At 39.2% G+C, this 20596-nt stretch overlaps 1 protein-coding gene across 1 annotated transcript; it reads left to right on the plus strand.

Annotated features, from left to right (window-relative positions):
* Window positions 1–6638: 6638 nt before the first annotated feature.
* LOC128661258 (gastrula zinc finger protein XlCGF26.1-like) lies at window positions 6639–14434 on the plus strand. The gene is made up of 3 exons (XM_053715534.1): window positions 6639–6747; window positions 12971–13482; window positions 13528–14434. The coding sequence occupies exons 1-3, from the start codon at window positions 6729–6731 to the stop codon at window positions 14305–14307; spliced, it is 1311 nt and encodes a 436-aa protein (XP_053571509.1). The 5' UTR covers window positions 6639–6728; the 3' UTR covers window positions 14308–14434.
* Window positions 14435–20596: the final 6162 nt, after the last annotated feature.

Here is a 20596-nt window from a genome sequence, read left to right on the forward strand (position 1 = left end):
CGCTCCCCTCTCTCTATCTCGCTCCCCTCTCTCTCTCTCTCCCTATCTCTCTCTCTATCTCCCCCCTCTCTCTCCCCCCTCTCTTCTTTTGCTCTCTCTCCCCCCTCTCTTCTTTTGCTCTCTCTCCCCCCCTCTCTTCTTTTGCTCTCTCTCCCCCCTCTCTTCTTTTGCTCCCTCTCCCCCCTCTCTTCTTTTGCTCTCTCTCCCCCCTCTCTTCTTTTGCTCTTTCCCCTCTCTTTTGCTTTTTCCCCTCTCATTTGCTTTCTTTTACCATCTTTTTTGCTCTCTCCCCCTCTCTTTCTATCTCTCTCCCCTCTCTTGGGCGACCGCACCCGGCCCAACCATGCCCCTGCTCACGTCCGGCAACGTCCACTTCCGCCCACACCATGCCACAAACAGCAGATCAGGTAGACTCTAAGACCAGGTTTGTTTGTCTTCGTGCTGTCTCTACTGCGCATGACAGCTTCGGACAAACACACTTGGTCTTTTATATTATAGGATTCTTATATTCATGTCTGAATATCGCTTATGAGAATATGATATGTTCTTTTCGCGATAGTGAGACGTTAGTATAAATATCTGTGTAACACTCAGTGATATCACAGGAGGAACCAGAGAGACTTCATACTTACAGAGCTTCTGCTAAACGGTAATGTGCAAACCCTGACATAAATCTTTATTAACAGCCTCACACTGTTGTGTTTTATATAATGATGAGAAAATATTGTTCTGTATTTTGTTATGATAAAGAGAAAATATTTCACTTCATGTAAGAAACTGAGTTTATATAAAAATGCCACTGCATTTAATTTGTTTTCTATATTTTGTAATGATGCATTAATTAATTTAATGATTAGTTCTTTCATTTAAAGAGGATAATTTAATACATAATGATTTGTAAAATGATTGTTTGTAGCAGAACCAAACCATGTTTTCAAGCTTGAGGGGTCTGTCCAATAATACATTTGTGGGGGTTGTTCCTGTTATCCAATGAGCAACAGATTTATAAGTATCAGCCAACCAGAATCCTTTTTTTCCCTATAGGTTTATAATTCCCTGTAGAGCCTAGATTAACCATTTTTCATTTAATCTCTTAATGACATCGCTGGTCTATATATGGGGGTGTTTCTTTAAAGGTGCGGTCACGCTGCCAGCTATTTTAGCAAGAGTGCAGTAGGGTCTAATAGTGCGGCAAGACTCGCTCTATTACAGACGTAAAGGGTTTAAATGATTTTGAAGCTGCTATTTGTTCCAGAAATAAATATCACTCAGCTTATGGCCCTGTTGTATCAGTCTCATCACATTTACTGATCTAATGATAAATATCTTGTGATCTGCATATTTTATTTCTAATGAGGTTATTTTATAATACATTTCTTATTTCTATTAGCTGCACCTGTTTATCATCAGAACGTTTATCCCACTGATCTGTGACTGATTCTTGTTGTTAGTAAAGACCTTAGTAAGTGTATTCTGCACCTTCAGCTGCTGCTGTTTATGTCACATGATCACTGACTTAAAGGGACAGTGTTCTGTACATTTGGTTTCCCTTAAAGTGAAGGTAAATTTTTCACCTGTGCCATATAAATATGTAATATATATCACTAATATTACATAATCGCTATGTTTTTTTTTTTATTTCTTTAATCCTATAGTTTATATTTTGATCATTTTGTTCCCTACCATTATCGCCATCGCTCCTCCCACCCTCCTCTTCCTGTATTTTCTATCTATTACGTATAGAGCGGTCACACCCGCTCTATACGTAGTGTAAATGAGCATTCACGATTACTGCAAGGATTGCGCATGCGCTAATCGCCGATCCGGGTCAAAATGCGCATGTGATCTTTATCAGTCATGATTTCAAACGTGCATGCGTCACCGCAGTATAAACCACAGTATAAACTGCAGTATAAATATTCTAAATATTGTGAGCAGAAGTAATAGAGACTTTTTAAAATACTTACGATCAGTAATAATTGAAAAGTCGGAGCAGCCGTCTGAAACACTATCTTGGCACAAAACAACTAGTAGCAGAGCGCATGCGAGAATTGTGAACGCGCGAGACAAAAATTAATGTTTAGATTAGATTTGGCGCATGCGCAATGGGTGACAGGCTTGTATGACGTAGCTTCACGGCCGCCGATCGGCCAGAAAGTCAATTGGAGGAGCTCAAAAACGTGACCAGGAAGTAAATTGAGGTATAAACTTTTTTTGTTGAATTACTAACAAAAAAAATTATAGTTTAGATGCGGCGAAAACGTTATTTTTAGATTGGTTATAGCGAAACGATGAATGAAAGTCCTATTTTTTAGATTGACTGTGTAAATGTGCAGAGCAGAACAACTAAGTTTACTTTCACTTTAAAGGGACAAGAAACCCAAAATGTTTTTTCATTGTTTAGTTAAAGATATAAACTTTCCAATTTACTTCTATTATGAAATTTGCTTCATTCTTTTGGTATCCTTTACTTAAGCAGCAGCAATGAACATATGAGGTGAGCCAATGACAAGAGGTTTGTATGTGCAGCCACTAATCAGCAGCGAGCGCACTATAGTGCATTGTATGCTTTGTCACAAAGGTCTCCAATGGAACAAATCAGATTCAATAATAGAAGTAAACAGAAAGTTGATTAAATTTAAATCATGAAAGTTAAATTGTGACTTTGCTGTTCCTTGTAATGTGTTTCTAATGACTTTTTATAACAGTGTATAAAAGAGTATAAAATGTATGGGAGATTTCACCTTTAGGTTTATTTTTATATTAAAAAGCTGTTTCAATTTATTTCCATTATCAAATTGTACACAATGTTTATAAAACACACGTTATGTGACACCAGCTTCTACTTAGCATGTGCAAGAGTTTATATTATATACAGATATGAGTCTGTTATTGGCTGATCACTGTCACATGATACAGGTGCAGAACAAACTGTACACAATGTTTATAAAACACACCTTATGTGACACCAGCTTCTACTTAGCATGTGCAAGAGTTTATATTATATACAGATATGAGTCTGTTATTGGCTGATCACTGTCACATGATACAGGTGCAGAACAAACTGTACACAATGTTTATAAAACACACGTTATGTGACGCCAGCTTCTACTTAGCATGTGCAAGAGTTTATATTATATACAGATATGAGTCTGTTATTGGCTGATCACTGTCACATGATACAGGTGCAGAACAAATTTTACACAATGTTTATAAAACACTCGTTATGTGACACCAGCTGCTACTTAGCATGTGCAAGAGTTTATATTATATACAGATATGAGTCTGTTATTGGCTGATCACTGTCACATGATACAGGTGCAGAACAAATTGTACACAATGTTTATAAAACACACGTTATGTGACACCAGCTGCTACTTAGCATGTGCAAGAGTTTATATTATATACAGATATGAGTCTGTTATTGGCTGATCACTGTCACATGATACAGGTGCAGAACAAATTGTACACAATGTTTATAAAACACACGTTATGTGACACCAGCTGCTACTTAGCATGTGCAAGAGTTTATATTATATACAGATATGAGTCTGTTATTGGCTGATCACTGTCACATGATACAGGTGCAGAACAAATTGTACACAATGTTTATAAAACACACGTTATGTGACACCAGCTGCTACTTAGCATGTGCAAGAGTTTGTTATATACAGATATGAGTCTGTTATTGGCTGATCACTGTCACATGATACAGGTGCAGAACAAATTGTACACAATGTTTATAAAACACACGTCATGTGACACCAGCTGCTACTTAGCATGTGCAAGAGTTTATATTATATACAGATATGAGTCTGTTATTGGCTGATCACTGTCACATGACACAGGTGCAGAACAAATTGTACACAATGTTTATAAAACACAGGTTATGTGACACCAGCTGCTACTTAGCACGTGTAACACTTTATATTATATACAGATATGAGTCTGTTATTGGCTGATCACTGTCACATGATACAGGTGCAGAACAAATTGTACATAATGTTTATAAAACACACGTTATGTGACACCAGCTGCTACTTAGCATGTGCAAGAGTTTATATTATATACAGATATGAGTCTGCTATTGGCTGATCACTGTCACATGATACAGGTGCAGAACAAATTGTACACAATGTTTATAAAACACACGTTATGTGACACCAGCTGCTACTTAGCACGTGCAAGAGTTTATATTACATACAGATATGAGTCTGTTATTGGCTGATCACTGTCACATAATACAGGTGCAGAACAAAATGTCAGAAATAAACCTACTGCTCTTTAGAAATTCATAGTAAGTTTTATTACATTGTATTGTTAGTTTGCATCTGTTCATTTTGTTATTATATACGTTATGAACATTTTAAATGGGCTGAGCTTGCTGAGAGATCATATCTTATTGTGTTATCAATCTATGTAAACACAAAATCTTCCTTTTCTTATATCTGTCCTAGATAACAATTAAAAATTAACATTTTAGCACCTGTCTCCCCCTCCCCCCCCCGCAGTGTGATTTAAGACAACTCACTACTGACCAAGAGAAGTTAAAGGACTGGGGGTAGAGCGCATGACAAATACAAAACGTGGAGTCTTTCAAGCATTGTACAAATCGGTCACAAGGAGGGGTACCTATCCGGTACAGAAAGACTACAGATACAGTGTGTAGCTTCTTGCGCTCTGTAACAACGGACTATCACACACATAGTATCTGTGTATGTTTGTACCGATTACCCTTAGTGATCTACAAGAGGTTTCATGCGGTCTGTAACAACGGACTATCACACACATAGTATCTGTGTATGTTTGTACCTGTTACCCTTAGTGATCTACAAGAGGTTTCATGCGGTCTGTAACAACGGACTATCACATACATAGTATCTGTGTATGTTTGTACCGGTTACCCTTAGTGATCTACAAGAGGTTTCATGCGGTCTGTAACAACGGACTATCACACACATAGTATCTGTGTATGTTTGTACCGGTTACCCTTAGTGATCTACAAGAGCTTTCATGCGGTCTGTAACAACGGACTATCACATAGTATCTGTATATGTTTGTACCTGTTACCCTTAGTGATCTACAAGAGGTTTCATGCGGTCTGTAACAACGGACTATCACACACATAGTATCTGTGTATGTTTGTACCGGTTACCCTTAGTGATCTACAAGAGGTTTCATGCGGTCTGTAACAACGGACTATCACACACATAGTATCTGTGTATGTTTGTACCGGTTACCCTTAGTGATCTACAAGAGGTTTCATGCGGTCTGTAACAACGGACTATCACACACACAGTATCTGTGTATGTTTGTACCTGTTACCCTTAGTGATCTACAAGAGGTTTCATGCGGTCTGTAACAACGGACTATCACACACATAGTATCTGTGTATGTTTGTACCTGTTACCCTTAGTGATCTACAAGAGGTTTCATGCGGTCTGTAACAACGGACTATCACACACATAGTATCTGTGTATGTTTGTACCGGTTACCCTTAGTGATCTACAAGAGGTTTCATGCGGTCTGTAACAACGGACTATCACACACACAGTATCTGTGTATGTTTGTACCTGTTACCCTTAGTGATCTACAAGAGGTTTCATGCGGTCTGTAACAACGGACTATCACACACATAGTATCTGTGTATGTTTGTACCTGTTACCCTTAGTGATCTACAAGACGTTTCATGCGGTCTGTAACAACGGACTATCACACCCATAGTATCTGTGTATGTTTGTACCTGTTACCCTTAGTGATCTACAAGAGGTTTCATGCGGTCTGTAACAACAGACTATCACACACATATTATCTGTGTATGTTTGTACCTGTTACCCTTAGTGATCTACAAGAGGTTTGTCTTTTGTTTTTAATAAATTGTACATTTGCTTTAAGCATTTGTCTGTGCCTGTATCCAGTCTGCCTGGGGTCTGCACAATAGAGCTGATTACCTTGTGCTGTTGAAGCTCTGACTAATGTGAGTATTCTGGGTCTGCCTTCCATCTGGGGAGTGAAGATTACACAGTATTATGCTATGATATGTTTATTTCTCTTCCTTCTGAGGAACATCGTATGGGCTATTTGTATTTGTGGTTCTGTCTCCATTAAAGACTCTTGTCACTTTGGTTATATTCCTGCATATTGCTCTGTATTATTATCACTATTTGTGTGTGGTTTTTGTTACACATTTTATTTTTAGTAAATACAAAATGTCTGACAGTGAGGATCTGTAGAAAGTACAATATCAATACTGTAGTATTAGATTTAAATTACATATAAACAACTCTTATTTAACATCTGTGTAAGTGCTGCTCTTTGATATAAATAATGGGGGGAAAATAATTATAATATATTTGTAAGGTTGTGCTTTGTCCCACTCATAAATAGATTGTCTACTCCTGAGCTTATAGCATAACGTTCCGGAAAGATTAATATTTAAGGGGTAATTATAACACACAGAGCTAACTGTACTAAATGCTTGTGCTGAATCAGTAGCACATATGTAATAACCTAAACAGCTGATCTGTATCACATGAATTGTTATGTGTGCCTTTAATTATACCATACGTACAGTTAATCAGAACCATTATTTATTATTATCTGTCTAAACCATTTAATATACTTTTTACAGACACGACCAGAGCACTGAGAGATATCAGGTATTGATGTAACTGGAGTGAATAAGGGAACCTTCTTCCTGAGCACAGACATTGGAGCCTGTTATCAGCATGAACTCATATGTGTTAGGTGAGTAAAATAGATATTATGCTGACTTTAATTACTGGGAAAATAGAATAGATCACTCATTAAACAAATATAAACTATTATATTTATATCCATACAGAGAGAAGCGCACTCACAGGAATAAACAACCAGCTCAATACCATTGTTAGCCTGTTCTATGGTGATTTACCACCAGGGTGCAGCTTCTTTTAGCCCAGTAATGCTTTTCACAGAGTAGACCTTCCCTGTAGTATATCAGTCTGATCCCGCCTATTACGGTCAGTCCAGCACCAAAATACCAGGCAATTCCTCTCTGAACAAGGAACACATCAACCCCAGGCAATCGTTTCAGCCTTCATTGGGCCTCGTCAGTGAGGTACAGCCATATTTCTCTAAGCACACTGAGCAAGAAGTCCACGTCTGGTTTCCCCTTTTTTTCTTAGGGAGACTAAATACATACAGAGAGAAGCGCACTTACAGGAACGAACAACTAACTCAATATCATTGTTAGCCTGTTCTATGGCAATTTACCACCTGGGTGCATCTTCTTTTAGCTGTAATGCTCATGGGATATTTCCTTATCAGACCAATCCTGGCCAGTAGTCTTCTTATCCCAGTGGCAAGATAAGGAAATATCCCAGAAAATAAGAAGAAATAAATAAGTGAGGATGCAATCCAATACTCACTGTAGAGATGAGAAAACAGGTAAGTGGTCCCAGAAAGGTTGAGGAAGGCACCAAGTAGACAGTCCAATCCTTCAGGGAACCAAAGGCAAATTCCGGCAACAGACAGGCAATTCAAAGAATCAGCAATTCAGGGGTTAATCAGAGTGGTCAGAGACAAGCAGAGTTCAGCAACAATAAGGCAATCCAGCAGTTCAGGGGTTAATCAGTATAGTGGTCAGAGACAAGCAGAGTTCAGCAACAATAAGGTAATTAGCATTAGCAAACAAAGCAATAAAACATAGCACCCAGGGAGCATAAGACAACCTATACTTGGTCTCAAATGACTCAAGCACCAGTGGTTAAGTGTGCAAAGCTGGAGGAGCCACTGCTCAAAAGACTCCCAAATATCCAGAAACAAAGAAAGTCCAGCAGCACCACAGTAGTTTATCTTTTTAAAGCTTTATTAGTACCTGGAGGTAAAAACCATGACGTTTCGGGCCTAATAGCCCTTAATCATAAGGGCTATTAGGCCCGAAACGTCATGGTTTTTACCTCCAGGTACTAATAAAGCTTTAAAAAGACTTTCTTTGTTTCTACAACCTATACTTGGGCAAGTTATAGGAAGTGAGGAGGTACTTACATAAGCAGTTCAGGGGTTAAATCAGTAGAGTGGTCACAGACAGGCAGAGGTCAGCAAAAGTAAGGCAATCAGCAGTTCAGGGGTTAATCAGTAGAGTGGTCACAGACAGGCAGAGTTCAGCAACAGTAAGGCAATCAGCAGTTCAGGGGTTAATCAGTAGAGTGGTCACAGACAGGCAGAGTTCATCAACTGTAAGGCAATCAGCAGTTCAGGGGTTATTCAGAGTGGTCACAGACAGGCAGAGTTCAGTAACTGTAAGGCAATCAGCAGTTCAGGGGTTAATCAGTAGGGTGGACACAGACAGGCAGAGTTCAGCAACAGTAAGGCAATAAGCATTAGCAAACAGAGCAATAAAACATAGCACCCAGGGAGCACAAGACAACCTTTACTTGGGCAAGGTATAAGAAGTGAAGAGGTAATAACATAGGCGCAGGTTCACACCAAGGATAGCAGACAGGTGAGTGGCATCAGGAGATAAACCCGGCGTGTGGCGATGTCATCCCCGCATGCCACAACCACTGCCGCAACCATGGCAACGGCCATGGGTGGAGAGTGTGGGGCCTCCGCTGAGACAAAGTGGTGTGACATTAGACCAGTATTGATTTTCACAGAGTAGAACTTTCCTGTATTATATCAGTATATATGTAGTGATCCGACCTATAATGGTCAGTCCAGCTTCAAAATACCAGGCAATTACTCTCTAACCAAGGAACACAGCAACTCCAGATGTGGACTCCTTGCTCAGTGTGCTTAGAGGAATCTGGCTACACCTCAATGACGAAGTCCAATGAAGGCTGAAATGCTTCTCTCTGTATGTATTTAGTCTCCCTAAGGGCAAAAGGGGAAACCAGATGTGGACTCCTGGCTCAGTGTGCTTAGAGGAATATGGCTACACCTCACTGACGAGGCCCAATGAAGGCCGAAAAGATCTTCTGGGGTTGCTGCTGGACTGATATACTACATGAAAGTTTTACTCTGTGAAAAGCATTACTGGGCTAAAAGAAGCTGCACCCAGGTGGTAAATTGCCATAGGACAGGCTAACAATGGTATGAAGCTAGTTGTTCATTCCTGTGAGTGCGCTTCTCTCTGTATGTATTATCTATAAAAGGAAAAATGGAGGGCGCCACATAGTGCAATTCAATAAAACCTTGGAAAAAGCACACACAAGCAGAGGAATCTTACTCACAGGGTGTAGAGCACTGATGTGCAATACAAGCGATCCGGAACCACTAGTCGTCCGGCAAAATGGAAATGAAGTCGGCGGAATCCTCGTCTCACCAGGGAGAGTCCAGAGAAACCAGATGGATAGTGGATCAGTGCAGGCCAAAATGGTATGAATAGGCCAGGAGGGTGCAGATCACCCTCAGATGATGCCGATAGTCCAGGATAGATTAAAATTGTAAAATCACAAAAAGTGGTCAGGCAGCATATGAAGAGTTGAAAATATTTAAAATTTATTGTAATGATTTAAAACAAAGCAATGCGTTTCTCAGTGTAAAAACACTGTTTCATCAGGCTGTACAAACAACTCACAAAGCTGCCATATTTAAAACAAAATTCAACCAATCAATGGTCACCACAATTGCACGCCCTTTCAAGGATATACCACTATAGAGGGGGAATGCATATAGATAAAATAAATAATTAAAAACCACATAATAGAATTACATCATAAAATTAAATTAATCAATATATATAGACATATTCAAAAATAAGAAAAATACCTAAAAAGAACTTATCATTTCTCCAGAGACAACAGAATGTAAGTGTAACATCCATAGGGGGAGTGATACTATCTACAATTCGCTTGGAATGGTATATCCCACAAGCAGAGCTCCTATATGGAGTGTGTATAAAATCAATCAAATTAGATTATTTTAACAGTTAAATTGTTATATTAAATTCATATCAAGCTAATAAATTCATATGTAATGAATAGGTCATCTTATATGGTATGATCAATTCTTTGCTAATAGATTGCTTGTTTGAATGTAGAAAACAGAGAAACGTCAATCCTGTCATATCAGTGTTAAGGATGTGATGTCATAGTAAGAACAGAACAACCTATGTGCAAAAACAGCATTAAAAAATTGATTTGAAGAAACGAAACAGGGAGCAAGAAGAGCTGCATACAATGCAGCGTAGTGTAAAACAAGTAAACATCGATAGATTTTACAATAAGTTTCACAACGTATCGCTGACGTTCCTATAGTGACAGGGGTGTGTATTGAACAAACCAATCAAATTTGCTCATTAAAACAGATGGTCTCATCTTACCCCAATCAGAGCGACTGAGCCATAAGGGGGTGGAGGCTATATCGGACATGCGTGATGGATAAGAAGGGTTGGTCTGTGATGCATAGCCGATAACTATAATGGCCAATAATACATAAAGGAAACGAAAAAGGGCGTGATGAAACTATGTGGAAAGGGGGGGGGGGGGTGTAATATATAAGAAATACCCATTGCCGGACGACTAGTGGTTCCAGATCGCTTGTATTGCACATCAGTGCTCTACACCCTGTGAGTAAGATTCCTCTGCTTGTGTGTTTTATTGAATTGCACTATGTGGCGCCCTCCATTTTTCCTTTTATAGATCATCTTATCCTGTGTCTTGGCACGACACCCTGGAGGAGCGGCCTATCATTCTGGATTTACATTTGTGAGATCTGGGAGTTGAACCATCTTAACAGTGACTGTCACTTACTGGACTATTAAGTCTGTATATCTATATAATTATAAGTACTCTTGCTTTTATTGTATGATATTTGATACATTTCACATAGTATACATTTTCTAGACAGTCTTCAATCATTTCTATTTTGTCCGGTGCTATTTGCTTGTATTTTTATCTGTTTTAATTGATCCTAGGAGCCTCTTACTAGTATCTTTTTTGATCTAGTTGTCTGTATGTATTATATTTGTATCTGCATCTTTTAAGAACATTCGTGTCAACACCTGCTCTCAAAACACCTGCAACTCTACCTGCCCCTGCCCTGACCCAGCTCATGGAACTCCCATAACTACACTTTTGCCTACCTTTTTCCCATGTGTGGAACACCCACAACTCCCCCAGTGAGTGTTCCCCACCCCAGAACCGCAACCGATTTATGTGCTTAATTTAACAGTGAGTATTATTAATAGTAATAACGTTTTGACTGATTATATAAATCAAACAACCACAGCCCAAAGCTAAAAATCATCATAAGATCACTGCTCCTTAGCCTTTCAAAACATCTCACAATAATTATTAGTCTGTGATGATTAAGACCTTGGGCCGATTTATTATCAGTCAATGCTGCTTATTCCATGCGAGCCTTCTGGCTTCCCGGATTCAGGAGTTAAAAAGCAGCGGTCATAAGACCCCCCTCGCTAGTGGCCGAATGGCCGCGAAGTGCAGGGACAGCATTGCACAAGCATTTCACCAGAAATAGTTGTGCAATGATAAATACAGATAGCGTATGCTGTCGACATTTAATAATGCCGGGTGGACATGTCCGCTACAGAGGATCATGTCCGTCCAACATTTAATAAGTTGGCCCTATCATATTCTTACCCCACTGGCTGAGCATGAGCCGGGCAGGGCTGTATCTGCAGTTACTTGTGTAATGTTAAATGAGGATGGTGGATGCCACCTCTCTTGCCCAGAATACAGATGTACTTGTTCCCTGGCTGAGAAAATTATCCATCTGCACCTTGTTTAATGGGGCCCTATAACTTGTTTTCAGCAGTAATCAGTGGTTTAGTTTATTATGATATAGAAATATTTACATTATTTGTCTTTTGTTGTTTTTATTTGTAATTTACAGGATAATCAATTTAAAAATGAACACAAAACAGAAGCCATTTTTATGGATTATAAATAAATAATATGATGTATTGCCTTGGAATAGATGCTAAGATTGTTAAGTGGGTAGAATTCTGGCTTAAAGAAAGACAACAGAGAGTTTCAATTAATGGCGTACATTCAAATGAGGCATCAGTTACTAGTGGTGTTCCCCAAGGGTCAGTTCTCGGGCCTGTTTTGTTTAACATGTTCATAAGTGATATTGGAAGTGGGCTTAAGGGAAAGGTTTGCTTGTTTGCTGATGATACACAAATTTGTAACAGGGTAGATGTTCCAGGAGGAGTTGATCAAATGAACTGTGATATTAATAAAATAGAGGACTGGTCAAATAAATGGGATCTGAAATTTAATATTACCAAGAGCAAAATTATGCATATAGGATCCAAAAACCCAAAGGCCAATTATAGTCTCAATGGTACATTACTGACTGTAATTAAAGAAGCCAGCAAGGCCAGTCAAATACTTGGTTGCATTGCAAGAGGTTTTAGTAGCAGAAATAGCAAGGTTCTTATGCCACTTTACAGATCATTAGTTTGACCAAATATGGAATACTGTGTACAGTTCTGGAGACCATATCTTCAGAAAGATATAAATAAACTAGAAGCTGTCCAAAGGAGGGCTACTAAAATGGTACATGGTCTAAAATATAAAACGTACAAAGAAAGACTCTATGATCTAAATATGTATAGGTTAGAGGATAGAAAGGAAAGAGGTATGAAGGGACTTAATAAAATAGAAGCTGAAAGCCTTCTTCACACAACAATAAATGCCAAATCAAGGGCTCACAATCTAAAGTTAGAGGGTAGCAGATTCAGGAGAAATTTGAGGAAGCATTTTTTTACAGAAAGGGTGGTGGATTCATGGAATAAACTTCCATTTGAGGTGGTAAACACAAAGACTGTAAAGGAATTTAAAAATGCCTGGGACATGCAAAAGGCTATCCTAAGGAAAAAGTAGTATGGGTAGACTTGATGGGCCTTTTTGGTTCTTATCTACCGTCAAATTCTATGTTTCTATGATTCTTGTATTAAGATAGATTCCATTATAAAGAATAAACATTATTTATTTTCTTTATTCCTTTTCTTTTTATGTAGACAATCACTTGAATAGTTCATATCCATCCTTCACTAAAGGAAGCATCAGAATGATACCACAAACTCCAAACGTCTTAGACACAAATGACTATTCACAAACATTGGGGAAATCACAGCAGATATTTAAAGAACATGGTGAATTGGCAGGAACTGGGCAGAAATCATTATGTACAGGAAGTAATTTAGTCATCAAACAACAGGACAACATTTATGCCTTATCTAGTGAAATGATTATCCCAGAGGATAAACCACACACAGTTACTGAGTTTAAAGAAGAGAAAAGTCTTAAGTTTAGCCAAATGATTAATACAAAGGAGAAACCTCACACATGTACAGAATGTGGGAGATGTTTAACATCTAAAGGAAGCCTTATGTATCACAGAAAGACCCACACAGGGGAGAAACCTTTCACATGTAATGAGTGTTGGAAATGTTTCACATCCAAGGCAAATCTTATATCTCAGGAAAAGACCCACACAGTGGAGAAACCTTTAACCTGTACAAAACGTTTTACAAACACGCGTAATCTGAAAACTCATGTAAGGAGTCACACAGGAGAAAAGCCATTCACATGTACAAAGTGTGGAAAATGTTTTACACTAAAGTGTAATCTGAAAACTCATGAAAGGATTCACACAGGAGAAAAAGCTTTAACATGTACAGAGTGTGGAAAAAGTTTTAGACTAAAGAGTGATCTAGAAACTCATGAAAGGATTCACACAGGAGAAAAGCCATTCACATGTACAGAGTGTGGGAAATGTTTTACACAAAAGAGTGATCTAAATACTCATGAAAGGATTCACACAGGAGAAAAACCTTTCACATGTACAGAGTGTGGAAAAGAATTTACAGTAAAAAGTAATCTGAAAACTCATGAAAGAATTCACACAGGAGTAAAACCTTTTACATGTACAGAGTGTGGAAAAAGTTTTCCACAAAAGAGTCATCTGAATAGTCATGCAAGGATTCACACAGGAGAAAAAGCTTTCACATGTACAGAATGTGGAAAAAGTTTTAGACAAAAGATTGATCTAAAAACTCATGAAAGGATTCACACAGGAGAAAAGCCTTTCACATGTACAGAGTGTGGGAAATGTTTTCCACAAAAGAGTCATCTGAATAGTCATGCAAGGATTCACACAGGAGAAAAACCTTTCACATGTACAGAGTGTGGAAAAAGTTTTAGAAAAAAGAGTGATCTAAAAGCTCATGAAAGGATTCACACAGGAGAAAAACCTTTCACATGTACAGAGTGTGGAAAAGAATTTACAGTAAAAAGTAATCTGAAAACTCATGAAAGGATTCACACAGGAGAAAAACCTTTCACATATTTATAAAGTGGAAAAGGGTATCCCATGTCAGTCAGGTATCACAAAACACCAAATATTTACTCACAAAACAAACTTTATATGCACTGTGTGAAAACCTTTTATGAATTATCCTAAGGAAGACAAACTCTTTAAACAGAAGAGTCAACAAAGGATCCTGTTGTTAATAATACTTTCTAAATACCAGTTACAAAATCTCCATATTGGAAGTACTCTCCTGCTGTTCTTTGTTTCTATATATGTGCACCTCAGTTTCTCTCATATCAATGTGATAGAATCCAAACACCACACAGGAATATACAACTCTGCCCTCATACTGGCCAGTTTATAGAAACATTCACCACCAAAGCACCCCCAGTGTTGTTTATTAATATGCCAGTGTTAGAAGTTGTATGTTACATTTAGAGACTAAAGGAGCCTTTATATAATAGAGTGTTAGAGAATTGTATAAACTAGAACATCTGTATCAAATGATTGACATCTGGGAGATATATTTAATGTGCACATCAGGTGGATAATCCTTTTCTTATAGCAATAGATGCTTAGCATTGTACATGTTATATACCAGAGCAATTACTGAGGGGAAACTGATTTTATTTAACGTGACACAATGGGCTAGATTACAAGGGGATGCTAATTTGCCCGTTTGCTGGTGAGCAATAAATAATAAGCCATTACAAGTGGCTGACTTTTTTCTGCGGGAGCTGCACACAGTACTTGCCAGTACAAAGAACCTCTTTTCTCCACACGGTCTGAGAAAGAACTCAGCCAGCCTCCAGAGTGGTGTCTCGACTGTAGCCTCCTATCGCACCACAAGAACTCCAACAGCCAGGAAGGATGATGTCACTCTTGACTCGTAGCAGCAGGGGAGGAGTGAATATGCTAGCCCGATGCCTGGCAAAACACCCAGGGGGATGAAGCATTATCCAAACTGGCATTGAAATGCAGAGAGGGGAAAAAGGATTCGCAGTCTTCAAGATGAATAAAAAACTTGAAAAGATATGTTAAAAAGATATAGGACGCATTCAAGAGAAACAAATAAGCGGGAATGCCTAGACTGACATGTTTCAGCGGATACGTTGTAATCATAGTCTGGAGAGGCAGGGCAGGATGCATGTTTAAAAATCATACAAAAACTGCTGATAGGTTAATTGATTAAAACCAACAAATCCGCCCCCTATAATGTTATACCTAAACACAAGCTCTGATCTCTGTGCCCCATATAATAACAGAATAAATGTTACTAAACTTAATGTGAATAAACAATATGTATATGTGACAGACCCCTCTGACAGTACTGGAAGGGTTAACTTTGTTCAGCTTTGAGAAACTGTTTTCTGAAAACAGGTTTCCTGGCATCAGCTATTGTTTACTGTAATAAAGTTTAAGTGATAAGCGTTCACATTGTTTAATCAGACTGCCAGGTGTCAAGAAGGACTCCCTTGTTTTCTTGTGTTTAATTGTTTATTTGGTTAAGTAATACAATTCTATTGTATCCTGTAAAAGGGCGTCTTCCCTCTATCTAATGTACTATCTTCTTCCTGTGCAGCTGTTGCTGGGGAGTGTCAACCAGGTGGGAGACCTGCATAAATACTGGGCATATAGCCCTCAATAAAACACATTCTGTTTTACCCTCAAGATGGAGCTTGGTCTCATGTTTGGGGGGAATTAACTGGGGTCGTGTGTTGCTGATTCCGTATTCAGGGCATCTTTCATCTGGTATTAACCCTCGATATCCGGGTTTTACCATAACAACTGGTGGCAAGCGACGGAATGATCCTCATCGCCCAGAAGAGCAACTACACATCTGGACATAATGGGAATTATATGAAAGGCTGAAAAGAGCTACCCTTAAAGACCTGCTAGAACAATGGGGCCGACAAGCCAGTAACTTCAGGAAGAGGGAGATTATTACAATAATGAACGAGATGGAAGGAGCACCAGGGACCGGAGGAACCAATGAGCCCAGCATATCAGACAGAACCCCCGAAGAAGCAAGCTTTGACTGGGCGGTTAAACTAAGACTGGCACATTATGGCCCCACCCGTCTTCCGAAATTATCGACCGAGTCATGGCAGCCGTGGAGGCCAACCTACTTTGCCAAAGCGGTGCTGCAGCAGCCCAAGTCACAGCAACCCCAGTGGAAAAGAGAAAGGTACATTTTGCAGCTTTTAAAAACTTCCTGGTAACAGAAGGAGAGATTGATGGGTACCTTGCGGATTTTGAGAGGCAATGTGCCCTACACAAGGTACCCGCAGAGGACTGGGTCACGATATTATCCGGAAATTATCCGGCCGGGCCAGCAAGGCTTTTCGGGCCATTCTGGATGAGGAAGTCGGGGATTATAATGCTGTAAAAGAGGCGCTGCTCTCCAGGTATGCGATTACACTGGAGGCATACAGGAGGCGGTTCAGAGACACTGTTAAATTAGCTGGAGATTCCTACGTTGAGTGGGCATGTAAGGTGAACCGCACAGCAGCTCACTGGATGGCGGGGTGCCAAGCCGTATCTGAGGAAGAGGTGCTGTAGCTATTCCTGTTGGAACATTGCTTTGACTGACAAGTTATCAGCAGGAGTTAGAGAGTGGGTTCGGGACCGTAAACGCTCCACCCTGCTTGAATCTGCTCGCCTGGCAGATGAGTATACGGATGCCCACAAACTGGACACTGCTACCACTAAGATCCCTGCCAGAGTGGAGTACAGACCCACAGTCACCCCAGCAGCTACCAGTTACCAACCCCCGGTGCACCGCTCTACCACACCGCCTTCAGCCATGAACTATCCTCAGACAGCCGGTTCAACTCACGGGACTACTCACAGCCTATTCGGTGCTTTGTATGTAAGCGACTAGGGCACAAAAGACCAGAGTGTCCCCTAAACACAGCGAACCAAGCAGTCCTGGAGGAGACCCGCCGGCGGAAACACATTCTGTTTTACCCTCAAGATGGAGCTTGGTCTCATGTTTTGGGGGAATTAACTGGGTCGTGTGTTGCTGATTCCGTATTCAGGGCATCTTTAATCTGGTATTAACCCTCGATATCCGGGTTATACCATAACAGTATATAAATATATATATGAATACATAAAGAGATAAGTATGCACAGATTTATATATAGATGCAACAGCACAGAAGTTCATTGGAGAAACATGAAGCACAAAATGAATTAATAAATATAGTGCAAGAAAACATACTTGCTAAGATTGATGTGCCTACAGACTTATATAGATACAGACTTCTATCAAATGTGTGCAAATGAAGATATATATAGTAATAAGTGGTTCTCAGGTTATAGAATCTAAAGCTATTCATGTAATATAACTCAAAAGCTAAAGCTAGATTATAGATGGAGCTCATTGCCAAAAGTTAATTAAATCATTTCTATAGTTTAAACCTAGAGGTATTCTAGTCCTGAGCTGAAATATCCAGAACACCTCTCGCTTAGCTAGTAAAACATTAATGTCCCCTCCTCTTTTGTGTACAGAGACCTTTTCAATAGCCACCCACCTAAAGGTATTAAGTTTTGATTTGTGTTGGGTAGCAAAATGCTGAACAAAGGGAGTCACAGTGATTAACTTATAAATGACAGTCACAGTGGTTACTTTATAAATGACAGTCACAGTGATTACCTTATAAATGACAGTCACACAGTGATTACCTTAAAAATGACAGTCACAGTAGTTACCTTATAAATGACTGTCACAGTGATTACCTTATAAATGACAGTCACAGTAGTTACCTTATAAATGACAGTCACAGTGATTACCTTATAAATGACAGTCACACAGTGATTACCTTAAAAATGACAGTCACAGTAGTTACCTTATAAATGACAGTCACAGTGGTTACCTTATAAATGACAGTCACAGTGATTACCTTATAAGTGACAGTCACAGGGGTTACCTTATAAGTGACAGTCACAGGGGTTACCTTATAAATGACAGTCACAGTGGTTACTTTATAAATGACAATCACAGTGGTTACCTTATAAATGACAGTCACAGTGGTTACTTTATAAATGACAATCACAGTGGTTACCTTATAAATGACAATCACAGTGGTTACCTTTTAAGGGACAGTCACAGTGATTACCTTATAAATGACAGTCACAGTGGTTACTTTATAAATGACAATCACAGTGGTTACCTTATAAATGACAGTCACAGTGGTTACCTTATAAATGACAGTCACAGTGGTTACCTTATAAATGACAGTCACAGTAGTTACTTTATAAATGACAATCAGCATAAACCACTGTGAGTGAACATTAAGAACAAGAAAGCTGCAAAATGTTTAGTGTTCAGAATTATTGTCTATAGGTTGTTTGTTACATTAAAGTTGATTTAATAAAAAAAAAAACCTTGAGTGGAGCTCCAGTGTTCTGTTGTTCCCCTCCCATTTACTTCCTGTGCAGCTGCTGCTGGGTGAGTGAGTCAGGCTGTGAGTATTGTGTGATAAATGTGTTAGTCACTTTCTGGTCTTCTTAAATAGTTTATAATTGTTATAAATGTTGTTCTTTTAATGCATCTTATTCATCTGCTTGTGACAGGCAATGGCATACTAAGTGCTGTTCAACTCTTTGTGTTAGTGAAGGGTTAATACACACTGTGCTGCTCTCTGTGCTAGTGAAGGTTTAATACACACTGTGCTGCTCTCTGTGCTAGTGAAGGGTTAATACACACTGTGCTGCTCTCTGTGCTAGTGAAGGGTTAATACACACTGTGCTGCTCTCTGTGCTAGTGAAGGGTTAATACACACTGTGCTGCTCTCTGTGCTAGTGAAGAGTTAATACACACTGTGCTGCTCTCTGTGCTATTGAAGGGTTAATACACACTGTGCTGCTCTCTGTGCTAGTGAAGGGTTAATACACACTGTGCTGCTCTCTGTGCTAGTGATGGGCTTAATACTGTGCTAATGAAGGGTTAATACACACTGTGCTGCTCTCTGTGCTAGTGAAGGGTTAATACACACTGTGCTAGTGAAGGGTTAATACACACTGTGCTAGTGAAGGGTTAATACACACTGTGCTGCTCTCTGTGCTAGTGAAGGGTTAATACACACTGTACTGCTCTCTGTGCTAGTGAAGGGTTAATACACACTGTGCTGCTCTCTGTGCTAGTGAAGGGTTAATACACACTGTGCTGCTCTCTGTGCTAGTGAAGGGTTAATACACACTGTGCTAGTGAAGGGTTAATACACACTGTGCTAGTGAAGGGTTAATACACACTGTGCTGCTCTCTGTGCTAGTGAAGGGTTAATATACACTGTACTGCTCTCTGTGCTAGTGAAGGGTTAATACACACTGTGCTGCTCTCTGTGCTAGTGAAGGGTTAATACACACTGTGCTGCTCTCTGTGCTAGTGAAGGGTTAATACACACTGTGCTGCTCTCTGTGCTAGTGATGGGCTTAATAATGTGCTGCTCTCTGTGCTAATGAAGGGTTAATACACACTGTGCTTCTCTCTGTGCTAATGAAGGGTTAATACACACTGTGCTGCTCTCTGCTAGTGAAGGGTTAATACACACTGTGCTAGTGAAGGGTTAATACACACTGTGCTGCTCTCTGTGCTAGTAAAGGGTTAATACACACTGTACTGCTCTCTGTGCTAGTGAAGGGTTAATACACACTGTGCTGCTCTCTGTGCTAGTGAAGGGTTAATACACACTGCTGCTCTCTGTGCTAGTGAAGGGTTAATACACACTGTGCTGCTCTCTGTGCTAGTGAAGGGTTAATATACACTGTGCTGATCTGTGCTAGTGAAGGGTTAATACACACTGTGCTGCTCTCTGTGCTAGTGAAGGGTTAATACACACTGTGCTGCTCTCTCTGTGCTAGTGAAGGGTTAATACACACTGTGCTGCTCTTTTGCTAGTGAAGGGTTAATACACACTGTGCTGCTCTCTGTGCTAGTGAAGGGTTAATACTAGGGATGGGCGAATATTTCACAACATTCGAAAAATGAAACAAATTTTAACACGTTCGTTTGAATTGAATTTCGAATGTTTACATAACATTCGATTTTCGAAAGTTCGGTTTTGAATTTTATGATTACATTCGAAAATATTCATTTAAAAAAAATTTAATTTATATTTGTAATAGTATTTCTAATGCTTTCTTTAAATGTAATATTCAAATTAAGCAATATTCTATATAGAAACATTTGAAATGATATATTTGTATCTATTGTGTATCAATTTACTAGATTTCCTCCCTATCACATGAACTATTGAACTTCTGAATAGTATTTGTTAAATAGAATGTTAAATTCGAAATTTTGAATGTGGACATTCGATATAATT

The sequence above is a fragment of the Bombina bombina genome, chromosome 5, assembly GCF_027579735.1.
Source record: "Bombina bombina isolate aBomBom1 chromosome 5, aBomBom1.pri, whole genome shotgun sequence".
Lineage (NCBI taxonomy): Eukaryota > Metazoa > Chordata > Amphibia > Anura > Bombinatoridae > Bombina > Bombina bombina.